At 35.9% G+C, this 14665-nt stretch overlaps 1 protein-coding gene across 1 annotated transcript in view; it reads left to right on the forward strand.

The window, feature by feature from the left end:
* MAU2 (MAU2 sister chromatid cohesion factor) overlaps positions 1 to 14665 on the forward strand; it is an 88979-nt gene that overhangs the window by 45548 nt on the left and 28766 nt on the right. Inside the window, exons 13-15 of the mRNA XM_074204200.1 lie at positions 1664 to 1747; positions 7504 to 7553; positions 8357 to 8434. Coding sequence (XP_074060301.1) covers positions 1664 to 1747; positions 7504 to 7553; positions 8357 to 8434 — 212 coding nt within the window. The remainder of the gene's footprint in view (positions 1 to 1663; positions 1748 to 7503; positions 7554 to 8356; positions 8435 to 14665) is intronic.

Raw genomic sequence — 14665 nt, forward strand, 5'->3', positions numbered from 1 at the left:
TCCATCAACATACCACATTTGTAGTAGGGTCATCTGCCCCCAGTAGAGTAACCTAAAAGATAATAGTAAAGGACTAAGTGCCAGAGAACATTGAGAAACCATAAGTTATAGGGGAGCAGCTGGACTTGGAATCTGAGGACCCAGGTTGAAGTCCCAGTTCTGATACTCACTAGATTTTTTTTAATAATTAAAGCATGCCACAACATCCTTGGGCCTCAATTTACTAATATTTTAAATGAGGCTATAATATTTGCATTACCTGCCTCATAGTAATGTTATAAGGGAACTACTTTATAAACCTTTAAAGCACGATATGAATATTAGTCATAGTTGTTATTATTCAGAGGAAAGTGACTGATTTTAATTAACTAGAGATTAGCGAACTTCCCTATCTTTAACCAAGTCTTACTCCTTAGTCAGGTTGTCATTACAAACATACTTATCTTTTTTATACTACTCCATTCCCAATTTTTTATAGTTTTGTAAATTAAGGTTTGTGGCTTAGAGTTGGATTTTAGGCAGTTTGATAAAGTGAAAGTACATGTAAGACTGTAGGTCAGAAGACCTAGATTCAAACTTGACCATGACTTTTAAATATGTGATCTTGAGATAAACTCTGAAATGTTGTTACATAATATTACATAATAATAATTTCAGTATCTATCTTAGAAGATTATTTTGGGTATAAATAAAATAATATAAAAGCCATATATGAATGAATGTTACAGCATTTATTAAATGCCTACTATGTGCTAACCACTGTACTAATAAGTATTAGGCATACAAATACAAGCAAGCAGGACAGTCCTTCAAAGACCTTATATTTGAAAGGGAGAAGAAATCCTTTGAAGAGGAGTTAGAGAGTAAGGAGGGGTGATACAATTGAGAGGTGGAATGGTTTGGAAATGAGCAGGAAATGATATGAACAAGACAGAACTAGGTCTAGATAAGATAAGGTGAAAGCTCACCTTTCAGAACCCAGCCTCCCTGGGGCAGAATCCAAGATTCTGGTGAGGGGAAATGATGGAAGAATTAGATGACAGGTATGATGGTTAAATGTGGTACAGTTATGGGACTCACAAGTGGAAATATCCTGTCAACATTTTGAATTATGAGATGAGATTGTGGATGTCAAGTTTTGTTCCTCCTCCTCATCGTGGCTCTGTCCCTTACTGTCTCCTACTTAGTTCTGAAATTTCTTTACTTGGTCCAGGACTGAGTCTTGTCCAAGAATTTTCCTTTTTCCTTCTTTATATTTGTCCAAAAATTCCTCTACTTTCAGGAAGTTGTCCATTACTCAACTATTCCAGTCACTATAGCCATGCATTTCCCTGGAGGGGACTGAAAGAGTCTCTATAGCTCTATATAAATATAAAATGTTATTATTTTGTTTCCAGGGTGGAGACACTTTAACCTCTAGTTGTGTTATGCTTTAATGTTTCTAGCTTTGTCACTGCCAAATTTCTTCATTAATAAGAATAAAATTACTTGGTTAGCTTAAATGTCTAGGTTGGTATTAGATAAGTATGTCATTAAATCACCCAGTATGGTGTCATAACACTGGCCCAGAAATTTTGGAATGTTTATCTAACAAATGGGAATGGATTTTATGTGGTATTGCTTCTATTTTTTATTGTCATTCATTTGTAATTTCCTATTGTAGCTTACTACTCATCAAGAATTGTGGGCATTTATCGTGACAAATCTTGCCAGTGTATACATCCGAGAAGGCAATAGACATCAAGAGGTAGGTGCCATGCCTTTTCTAAATCTTTCTCTTCAATTTTCTGTAACTTGGGGCGGCTAGGTGGCTTAGTGGATAAAGCACCGGCCTTGGAGTCAGGAGTACCTGGGTTCAAATCCAGTCTCATACACTTAATAATTACCTAGATGTGTGGCCTTGGGCAAGCCACTTAACCCCATTTGCCTTGCAAAAGCCTAAAAACAAAACAAAATAATTTTCTATAACTTGAGAGTGTGATAATGGAATAGTGTTCTAGGATAGTAGAAACAGCAGAGGCCCATAGATAGCTAGAGAGAACTTTAGAGATCATCTAGACCTGAGTCCATCAATTTGGTTTTCTCTTATAGTTTCATAACTGTATTTCAATATGATTTCCTTTGTAATCATAGGAATTTTATTTAATTTTTTGAGAGGTGGTCCATGAGGTTCACCAGATTGACAAAGGGGGCCCAGAGAAGGTTAAGAATATCTGATCTAAGGGGCAGCTAGGTGGCACAATGGATAGAGCACCAGCCCTGGAGTCAGGAGTACCTGAGTTCAAATCCAGCCTCAGACACTTAATAATTACCTAGCTGTGTGGCCTTGAGCAAGCCACTTAACCCCATTGCCTTGCAAAAACCTTAAAAAAAAAAGTATCTGATCTATAGCAACACTCATTTTACTGATGAGGAAATTGAAATCTAGACACAATGACTTAAAATCACACAGTAGCCTAAGGATTGTAGTCAGAATATCTGAGTTTGAGTTTTACCACAATTTTTTAATAGCTGTGGGGCCTTAGACAAGTGTCAGAATCCAAGTTATTATTGAATTATTACTGATTACACTTTAGATCAGTCAATAAGCATTTATTCAGGCCTAATCGGGCACCTTGCTAAAAACTGGGGACAAAGAAAGGCTAAAAACAGACCTTGAGAGAGACACCAAGCAAACTATTTATAAACAAGGTGTATACAGAATAAATAGAAACTAATAAGGGGAAGGTAATAGAATTAAAAGGGATTAGAAAAGACTTCCCATAGAAGGCAGAAGGTGAAAGTGAGACAGAGCATTCCAGGCTTAGGAGGAAGGCAGAGAAAATATTTGGAGACAAGTGTCTTTTTTATGAAACACACGGAACACAAACATCTCTAGGCTCCAAGCTTTTTCTCTAGTTGTCTCCAGTATTTGGAATGTTTAGAATCTGTCTAACTGTATTATTGACTCATGTCCCTCCAGTACTTTCCTAGGAGTGGCTTGAAAAATTTTATCACATATTCAGTTAAAATCTAGTTTAAAAAGCTAGTAAAGCTCAGTTCTGGAGAGAGAGCTAATTTGCTAGATAACAATATTAACAATGTTCAATTGAAGCTGGTATAATTAAATTTAATATGCATAAATGAAAATATAAATTGCACCAGTGTCAAACTCAAATATAAGTAGATTGCTGCTGACAGTATATTGACTTAGAAAACCACAAATTTACATTATCGGTGTTGTGTTAAATTTTTATTTATTTTGTTAAACATTTCCCAGATACATTTTAATCTGAATTTTGACTCTGGGCTTCTTGCCATACATTCAACACATAATCATCCAGCCTTTGCTGGAAAACCTCAAGGTAGTTCATTCCACTTTGAGGTAACTCTGATTTTGCAGAAGTTTTACCTTACATTAAATCTAAAGTAGCCTCTCTGCAACTTCTACCCATTTTTTTCTACTTTTCTCCATTGGGGCTCAGCAGAACAAGTGTGATCCCATTTTCATTGATTCCTTAAGATAAACATTTATAGTTCATTCATTGACTTAACATAGTGTCATAATATATTATAACACATTACCTCCCCTTGGCATTTCCTTTACATGTGTTTTAAAAATTCACATTGGTTGGGGCAGCTAGGTTGCGCAGTAGATAGAGCACCGGCCCTGGAGTCAGGACGACCTGAGTTGAAATCCAACTTCATACACTTAATTGCCTGGCTATGGGACCTTGGGCAAGTCACTTAACCCCATTGCCTTAAATAAAAATAAAAAGTTCATATTGGTTGATGAAGTTCCTTGGCATTTATATATGCAATTTAGCCTTTTCCTCTTCATTAGAATTCTTCCTCTTTTGTATCTATCTCTCTTTGATTGACTTCCCCCTAAAAAATTTTAGGCCATCAAACTCCACGAATCCTTTCTCTGAACCATTTCAAATCTACTCACCTAAAACTTAGATTCTTTTATTTTTTTTTTTTTGCAAGGCAATAGGGTCAAGTGGCTTGCCCAAAGTCACACAGCCAGGTAATTATTAAGTGTCTGAGGCCGGAGTTGAACTCAGGTTCCTGACTCCAGGGCCGGCGCTCTATCCACTGTGCCACCTAGCCACCCCTAAAACTTAGATTCTATATTAACTTCTGTCGAGCTTTTCTCTTTCTCTATCATAAATCCCAAAGTAGAGTAGTCATTTCCCTCAACAATCAGTCCTTTCTTTATGTTGAGAATAAAATCCATAATAGCAATTTTCCTAGCTGATTCCTTTGGCTTTTAGGGATAAAATTATCATTTAGCTAAGTCAAAGAATTGCTACACTGGCAGAGGGATAGTGATCCATCTAAAAGTTTAAATAAATGAAATCCCCCAAAACAATTATATCATGTTACCATGCTAGGCTTGTTAACCTATTTTCCAAATTCATCCATTTCCTCTTTCTGTGGTTATCTTCTTAATATACAAGGACTTTTTCCCTACTTTTTTTTGCTAGCCTGTTCTTTTTGAAATAGGTCAGTCATTTTATCTCTGTCTCAGTTCCCTCATGTTTAAAATAGGAATAATACTCTCTGCCTTAGCTGCCTTCTAGAATAGCTGTGGGAACCCATACAAGATAGTGGTGTGTGAAGGCTGATTATTGTTAATTGTTTTTCCATATTGCAAACATGACACTTTTTCCTCAGTTGTGTTTAAATTGAATATAAAAATCAAATCAGATTCAGGCAATTAATTTAAATACTTTTGAGGACCTACTGTATTGTGCTAGGTGATATGGGGTTGAAGAGATGTATTTGTTATGGTCCTCTTCCTAAAGAATTATAGAAACTTCTTAGGAAAGTAAGACCTATATAAGACATTATATGATTATGTATTAGGTGAGAGGTACATTAACCAAAAGTGTTACCACACGAGTTTGGAGAAGAGAAAAATCACTGTAAGTGAGAGAAGGAAAAACTCATGAAAGATACCCTTGGAGGGTGGGTGAAATTGAGGTAGACAGCAAGAACAAACAGTTATTTAGGAACCAGAAGGCCAAAATATCCATAACCATGGAGAAGTCACCTCTTTGGGACTCAGTTTCCTTATCTTTAAAAACAGAAATAATCTTTCCTGCCTTGCCAATTCTCAGTTTTGTGAGGAAAGTACTTTTTAAATTCTAAAGCTTAGTATTATTATTATTCTAGCAGAATCTAGAAGGCCAAATAATCCTCAATGAAGGGCGGCTAGGTGGCGTAGTGGATAAAGCACTGGCCCTGGAGTCAGGAGTACCTGGGTTCAACTCCGGTCTCAGACACTTAATAATTACCTAGCTATGTGGCCTTGGGCAAACCACTTAACCCCCATTTGCCTTGCAAAAACCTAAAAAAAAAACAAACCATAATCCTCAATGAGCAGTGTGAAGAGGCTGCTCAGGTTAGCCAGAAGAAATAGGAATAGATATGGTTTAGGGTCCAGCCAGAAGAAATAGGAATAGATATGGTTTAGGGTCCAGTAATAAGAGGAAAACCTTGTAAGACAGACTTTGAATGCCAACACTTTGAACTTTGTCCTATATGTAATAGGAAACCATTTATTTCTGCAAGGGAATAATAAGACATTTTTAAGACAAAGGCAGAGGGGTGGCTAGGTGGCGCAGTGAATAGAGCACCAGCCTTGGAGTCAGGAGTACCTGGGTTCAAATCTGACCTCAGACACTTAATAATTACCTAGCTGTGTGGCCTTGGGCAAGCCACTTAATCCCACTTCCTTGAAAAATCTTAAAAAAAAGAAAAGACAAAGGCAGACTAGTATAGTGAAAAAAGTTCTGCCTTTGATACCCACTATCTATGTTACTTTGAACAAATCACTTAACCTTTCAGTGCCCCAAGCAACTGTATAAGATGGTTAACTGCAGAGCAGGCTCCCACCTGCATTCCTCACCAGGAACTCCCTCCACTGATGAAAAATAATTGTTTAAAGCAAAAAATTTTCCTTGTAATGACAACAATACCTTCTCCTTCTGATTGTTCATTACTTTGCAGATCCTCACATTTGAACTTTCTTAGCTCTGATGTCTTCTGTACAGATTTCTTTGTACCAGGTGAAAGGATTAGTTGTTAATAAAAACTTTATTGATAGAATTACATAGGGGCAGCTAGGTGGCGCAGTGGATAAAGCACCGGCCCTGGAGTCAAGAGTACCTGGGTTCAAATCCAGTCTCAGACACTTAATAATTACCTAGCTGTGTGGCCTTGGGCAAGTCACTTAACCCCATTCCATTGCAAAAACCTAAAAAAAAAAAAAGATGATAGAATTACATAAAGTTTCTTTGGATTTTTGAGTTTTCTTAATTATCAAAATACATTGTTAAAAAATAATCTGGGGCCAGCTAGGTGGCACAGTGGATAGAGCACTGGCCCTGGAGTCAGGAGTACCTGAGTTCAAATCCAGCCTTAGACATTTAATAAATACCTAGCTGTGTGGCCTTGGGCAAGCCACTTAACCCCATTTGCCTTGCAAAAAAAAAAAAGGCTAAAAAAATAATCTGAAAATTAATAGTACCATTAGAGTGTCACAATTTTTAAAATACTTTCATTTACTCAACCAATATTTATTAAAGCCTGTCTGTACAGTGTTCCAAACCACACTTTCTGAGAAATACTAAGATACAGCATAGTGCCTTCCTTCCAGAAGTTTATGATTCAGTGATGGAATAAGATACCTATGCAAATAACTACAATAAAGGGGAAAATTCAAAGTGAGATAAAATTAACAAAAAGTTGAGAAGTAGGAGAGATTATTTCTGGCAAGTTCAGGTGAATTTTGTCAGGGAAGGATTTCTAAAGAAAGTATAATTTTAACTGGACCTTGAATAATAAGCAGAAATTGTTAGGAAGAGCTATCATAGCAAGGACACTATATTCATATCCATATCCATATTGTTATAGAGTATCGGTTAAGTAGCTCATGCTATCAGAAGTTCATGCCTGCAGAGTTTGGGGGTGGCTAGGTGGCGTCGTGCATAAAGCACCAGCCCTGGAGTCAGGAGTACCTGGGTTCAAATCCAGTCTCAGACACTTAATAATTACCTAGCTGTGTGGACTTGGGCAAGCCACTTAACCCCATTTGCCTTGCCCAAACCTAAAAAAAAAAAAAAAAAAAAGTTCATGCCTTTGCTCTAGACCAAAGATATAACATTCACAACCTTAGGCTGTCCCTTGCATGTAATGAATTCTAGTCATTACTGAAATTGTATTTTGAAAATGTGATTTCCAGGACAAAGGACTGCATAAACAACTATTTAGTCTATAATCCATTGTCATCACAGACCTTGCTGCTTGGCCAGACCCTACTTGCATCCCAAATCTTCCATTAGATTATTTGGTTATGTAGAGTCATAAGCAACCAACCATGGACATTTGCCATGATGCATCTCACTCTCAATCATACTGAGAAAATCTCCTCCTTTAGGAAAGTGCAGTACATGTAGGGCCACAATGGAAACTGCTACTGTGGATTTTAATAATGTTTCTGATTTTTACTTCTAGCTGTACAATTTATTGGAAAGAATAAATCCAGATCACAACTTTCCTGTAAGGTAATAATTCTAGATGCAAATTGCACTATTGAGGCTAACAAACACAAAAATAACCCCAGACATGTTGTATTTTCTTGCAAATTTTTTCCCTAATTGCTAGCATCAAAATGCTATTTGCAAGAGTTGAGGAAAAACCATTCATCTTTTGGTAAATTTTACAATAGACCATCATGCTGTAGAAGCAAGAAAAGGATTTGCTATTTATTTTTAAATTTGCTTTGCATTGAATATTCAGTTTAATTCATATTGTGCACCTTCTATGTTTGCAACTGTGTTCATACTAAGGGGACTTGAAAGTTTAAAGATGACATACTCCCCACACTCATGTAACCATCAAATCAGGCTTATGATACCTAATAAACATATGAGAGGTATAAACTTGTTTGTGAGGACTGGGGGCGGGGCTGATTTCTAAATGAGGGAATAAAGGATGGCTTGATAAAAGACATAGCAATTGAACTGAGCCTTGAAATATTGGTTGGAAAGTAGTTAAAAGAGCAGAGAACATTACATTTCCTGTAATAACATGAAAACAATACACTGATAGGACAGTTGAGAGTATGAATGGTAGATAGTCAATTAGTCCAGCCTGATTGAAAATTGTTTATAAGGAGGGAAGTTTTGGGATATAAGCCTGGAGTGATAGAGCGATACCAGATTATGAAGACCCCTGAATACCAGAAAAAGAAACTTGTATTTTATGCAGTATATTGAGAAACAGAAACACAACCATTCACTATTATCTTATTTTTATTTTAATTTGTTTTTTTAAAAATGAGTTAAATTTTTTGCCTTTCCTATAGTTCTCATTGCCTGAGGGCTGCTGCTTTCTACATCCGAGGACTCTTCTCCTTCTTTCAGGGAAGATACAATGAAGCAAAGTAAGTATGAGAAAGTTTCTATTTCCACAGTGTTCTTTTGAAGATAATATGAAACAGAAATGTGGAATTCCAGAAATCTTTGAGTCTATCCAATAGAACAAACAAACAGTCTTCTCCAAGAACTCAACCTTATTTAAAATAAAAGAGAAAGATAAATGCCCCATTTTCCTTTCACATTCAACTTTCCTCAGTAGTTGTTTAAAATGTCTCCTTTATAATATACTTTTTTAAAGAAAGGAACTTGACAATTTATGAATAAAAGAAAGTCGTAGAATCTTAGAACGCGAAGGGTTCTTAGACATCAGTAAGATTTCCAATAAGTTGTCTTCTGTCCTTTGCTCATTTTCTCCCATGTCACTCAACAAATCTGTATGTTAAGTATCAGGTGCCAGATACTACACTAACCAGTCAGGCTACAAAGACAAAAGTGAAATAGTTTCTGTTATCATGGAGCTTACATTCTGGTGGGGGGAATGACATGTACATTTATAGATATATACATGGCTCATATACAGCAAAAAAAAGATAACTCTGCATAGGAATGGACTAGTGGCTAGAGAGACCAGGACAACCTCCAGCAATAAGGAGTTACTAAAACTGAGTCTTGAAAGGATCCAAAAATTCCAGGAAGTAGAGGTGAGAAGAGAGAGTATTGCAGTAAGAGAAGACAGCAAATGCAAAGGCATGAAGAATGGATATGAAGCATCAAGTGAGAACATCAGGTAGACCAGTATAATAAGACCATACCATATACAAAGTGTTGATATGTAAGAATAATTTTAGACTTCATCTCTCAACTGAAATTGCTCACTCCAAAGTGGCCAGGGACTTAATAATTTCTAAATATGAGGGTCTTTTCTCAGTCTCCTTGACCTTTATGCTATGCTTGACACCGCTGATCACATTCTTCTCCTTGAGTATCTCCTCCTATCTGTCTGATTTTCCTTCTTAGTCTCTTTTGCTGACTTATCAATATTGCACTACTTGTCTGTGGCTTTGCTCCAAAGCACAGCCATCCCTAGGCCCTCTTCTCTTCTCAATTCATATTTTCTTTGGGTGAACTTCTCAGCTCCCTTGGATTAAATTAACATTTCTATATAGATAATTCAGTTCCAGTCTCTCCCCTGAAATTTAGTCCCACATGTCCAGCTGCTTTTTGGATATTTGAGAGTGACTGTCTAGTAAACATCTCACATTTACCGTGTTCAAAACTTGAATCATTACCTTTTCTCACTATTTCTGTTGAAGGCACCAGACTCTGGTCTCCAATGTTTGTCATCTTGGCATTATTCTTGATTCCTTATTCTCCCTTATCCCATTAATCTAATCAATTGCCACATTTTACTATTTCTACATCCATAACTATCTTTCACATCTAATTCATTCTCTCTAATCACATAGCCCCACCATAGTTCAGACTTTCATCCCCTTTTGTCTGAACTATTTCAGTAGTCTCTCAATTGGTGGTCTTCTCTCAAATCTCTCATCTTTCACATACAGCTGCCAGAGATTTCTACATTGAAGATCTGATCATATCATTCTCCAAATTACAAACTCTGGTGACTGCCTGTTGTCTCTCAGATCAAATACAAACCCTACTCTTTTTATCTTTAAAGCCCTTCACCAATCAACCTATCTTTTTTAGTCTCATGCACAATTCCTCTAGACATCCTCTAAAATCCAGCCAACCCTGACCATCTTTCTCTTCATCACACACAGCACTTCTCCACTCATCTCTTTATTTTTGTGCTTGCTGGCTCTCTCTGTATTCTTAGAATGTACTTCTTCTTCCCCTTCACCTCACAGAATTATTCTCTTTCTTCAAGAGGCAATTGAAGATTTGGATGAATATATAACATGGAAATAAAGTAAAGACTGACAGATTGCTTTCTGTTGGGGGGGAGGGAAGTAAGATTGGAGGAAAAATTGTAAAACTCAAATAAAATCTTTAAATAAAAGGAAAAAAATTTTTTAAGAGTTATGGTAATAATTGGTTCCATAAAATGCTAAAAAAATCATAACTTGAACTTTTAAGGATTTGATCCTTCCAAGGCTTCACAGGTTGAGAATGTGTTTTTGAGAGAAATAGCCCACCGGAGGGAAAAATGTGGAGAAAAATAAATCATCCATCTCATGCTCACAATTGGCAGAGGTGGAGAGATAAAAAGTAGAATATAAGGGAGTAGAAAACATGCAAATAAATATTGTATATGTGATGAGTAAAAAAAAAAAAGTCAATTGAAGGACCATTTTCTACAAAAAGCCTTTACTCTCTCCACCCCCAACTACTTCTTTGTGTTTAAATTTATTCTGTGTAAACTTATACATATGCTTACTGTCTTTCCTGATAAAACATGTACTCCTTGAGAAAAAAGTATTATTTCAATCTTTATATACTAATTGACTACACTAGTGCCTGAGATGTAGGCACTTTAATAAATACTAGAAGATTAATTACCTGAAGAAGACTGGAAAAGTTGAAAGAGACCAAGTTGTGAAGAACTTTAAATGCCAAATGGAAATTTATATTTTTCTTAGAAATAATAGGATAGGGGCGACTAGGTGGCGCAGTGGATAAAGCACCAGCCCTGGAGTCAGGAGTACCTAGGTTCAAATCCGGTCTCAGACACTTTAATAATTAGCTGTGTGGCCTTGGGCAAGCCACTTAACCCCATTGCCTTGCAAAAAAAAAGAAATAATAGGATACTACTATACTTTATTTAGTAAGGGAGTGATCTGAGCAGACCCACATTTTAGGAAAATAACTTTTGTCAGCTGTGAGGAGACTGGATTGACAGGGAGAGTGATTTAAGGCAAGGAGACCAAATTCAGAGGCTACTGGGAAGCTATTTTTTTTTAATTTTTTAAATTTATTTTTATTAAAGATATTATTTGAGTTTTGCAATTTCCCCCCAATCTTGCTTCTCCCCCCCCCCCCCCCATGGAAAGCACTCTGTCAGTCTTTACTTTGTTTCCATGTTGTGCCTTGATCCAAATTGGGTGTGATGAGAGAGAAATTATATCCTTAAAGAAGAGAAGTCTAAGAGGTAACAAGATCAGACAATAAGATACCTGTTTTTTTCTAAATTAAAGGGAATAGTCCTTGCGCTTTGTTCAAACTCCACAGCTCCTTATCTGGATACAGATGGCACTCTCCTTTGCAGACAGCCCAAAATTGTTCCCGATTGTTGCACTGATGGAATGAGCGAGTCCTTCAAGGTTGAACATCACTCCCATGATGCTGTTAGGGTGTACAGTGTTTTTCTGGTTCTGCTCATCTCGCTCAGCATCAGTTCACACAAATCCCTCCAGGCTTCCCTGAAATCCCATCCCTCCTGGTTTCTAATAGAACAATAGTGTTCCATGACATACATATACCACAGTTTGTTAACCATTCCCCAATTGAAGGACATTTACTTGATTTCCAATTCTTTGCCACCACAAACAGGGCTGCTATAAATATTTTCGTGCAAGTAATGTTTTTACCCTTTTTCATCATCTCTTCAGGATATTAGACCCAGTAGTGGTATTGCTGGGTCAAAGGGTATGCACATTTTTGTCGCCCTTTGAGGGTTGGATGAGTTCACAGCTCCACCAACAGTGAAATAGTGTCCCAGATTTCCCCCAACCCTTCCAATGATGATCATTATCCTTCCTGGTCATATTGGCCAATCTGAGAGGTGTGAGGTGGTACCTCAGAGAAGCTTTAATTTGCATGTCTCTAATAATTAATGATTTAGAGCATTTTTTCATATGCCTATGGATTGCTTTGATCTCCTCTGTAAATTGCCTTTGCATATCCTTTGACCATTTGTCATTTGGGGAATGGCTTTTTGTTTTAAAAATATGACTCAGTTCTCTGTATATTTTAAAAATGAGTCATTTGTCAGAATCATCAGTTGTAAAGATTGTTTCCCAATTTACGTTTCTTTTTATCTTGGTTACATTGGTTTTATCTATGCAAAAGCTTTTTAATTTAATATAATCAAAATCATCTAATTGGTTTTTGGTGATGTTCTCCAACTCTTCCTTAGTCATAAACTGCTCCCCTTTCCATAGATCTGACAGGTAGACTAGTCCTTGATCTTCTAATTTGCTTATAGTATTGTTTTTTATGTCTATGTCCTGTAACCATTTGGATCTTATCTTGGTAAAGGGTGTGAGGTGTTGGTCTAATCTAAGTTTCTTCCATACTAACTTCCAGTTATCCCAGCAATTTTTATCAAAGAGGGAGTTTTTATCCCAATGGCCAGACTCTTTGGGTTTATCAAACAGCAGATTACTATAATCATTTCCTGCTTTTACACCTAGTCTATTCCACTGGTCCACCACTCTATTTCTTAGCCAATACCAAACAGTTTTGATGACTGATGCTTTATAATATAATTTTAGATCTGGTAGGGCTAAGCCACCTTCTTTTGCACTTTTTTCATTAAGCTCCTGGCAATTCTTGACTTTTTATTTCTCCATATGAATTTACTTACAATTTTTTCTAACTCATTAAAGTAATTTTTTGGAATTTTGATTGGTAGGGCACTAAACAGATAGTTTAGTTTTGGTAGAATTGTCATTTTTATTATATTAGCTCTACCTATCCATGAGCAGTTGATATTTGCCCAGTTATTTAACTGACTTGTGTGAGAAGTGTTTTATAATTGTTTTCAAAAAGATTCTGAGTCTGTCTTGGCAAATAGACTCCCAAATATTTTACATTGTCTGAGGTTACTTTGAATGGGATTTCTCTTTCTAGCTCTTCCTGCTATTTCTTGCTAGACATATATAGAAAAGTTGAGGATTTATGAGGGTTTATTTTATGACCTGCAACTTTGCTAAAATTGCTAATTGTTTCCAGTAGTTTTTTAGATAATTTCTTGGCATTCTCTAGGTAGACCATCATGTCATCTGCAAAGAGTGAGAGTTTTGTCTCTTCCTTCCCAATTCTAATTCCTTTAATTTCTTTTTCTTCTCTAATTGCTGATGCTAACATTTCTAATACAGTATTGAATAGTAATGGTGATAATGGGCACCCTTGTTTCACCCCTGATCTTATTGGGAATGCCTCTAGCCTCTCCCCATTGAATATAATGCTTGTTGATGGTTTCAGATAGATACTGCTAATTATTTTAAGGAACAGTCCATTTATTCCTACACTCTCTAGTGTTTTTAATAGGAATGGATGCTGTATTTTGTCAAAAGCTTTTTCAGCATCTATTGATATGATCATTTGATTTCTGATAGGTTTGTTGTTGATATAATTGAGTATACTAACAGTTTTTTTCTAATATTGAACCAACCCTGCATTCTTGGAATAAATCCTACTTGAACATAATGTATTATCCTACTGATGACTTGTTGTAATTGTTTTGCTAAGATTTTATTTAGGATTTTTGCATCTATATTCATCAGGGAAATAGGTCTATAATTTTCTTTCTCTGTTTTAACTCTTCCTGGTTTAGGTAATAGTACCATATTGGTTTCATAGAAAGAGTTAGGCAGAGTTCCATCTTTCCCTATTTGTCCAAAGACTTTATATAGAATTGGAACCAATTGTTCCTTAAATGTTTGGTAGAATTCACTTGTGAATCCATCCGGCCCTGGAGATTTTTTTTTTTTTAGGGAGTTCAATAATGGCTTGTTGAATTTTTTTTCTGAGATAGAGTTGCTTAGGTATTTAATCTCTTATTCATTTAACCTGGGCAACTTATATTTTTGTAAATATTCATCCATTTCACTTAGATTATCAAATTTATTGGCATAGAGTTGGGCAAAATAATTTCGAATTATTACTTTAATTTCCTCCTCATTGGTGGTGAGTTCACCTTTTTCATTTATGATACTAGCAATTTGGTTTTCTTCTTTCTTTTTTTAATCAAATTGACCAGAGGTTTATCAAGTTTATTGGTTTTTTCATAATACCAACTTTTGGTTTTATTTATTAATTCAGTAGTCTTTTTGCTTTCAATTTTATTTCTTTTTTAATTTTTAGAATTTCTAATTTGGTATTTAATTGGGGATTTTTGATTTGTTCTTTCTCTAATTTTTTAGTTGCATGTTTAGTTCATTGATTTCCTCTTTCTCCAATTTATTCATGTAAGCATTTAGAGCTATAATATATCCCCTGAGAGTCACTTTGAATGAATCCCATAGGTTTTGGTATGTTGTTTCATTATTATCATTATCTAGGATAAAATGGTTAATTCTTTCTATAATTTGTTTTTTGGTCCACTCATT

This window comes from Macrotis lagotis, chromosome X (genome assembly GCF_037893015.1).
Source record: "Macrotis lagotis isolate mMagLag1 chromosome X, bilby.v1.9.chrom.fasta, whole genome shotgun sequence".
Lineage (NCBI taxonomy): Eukaryota > Metazoa > Chordata > Mammalia > Peramelemorphia > Peramelidae > Macrotis > Macrotis lagotis.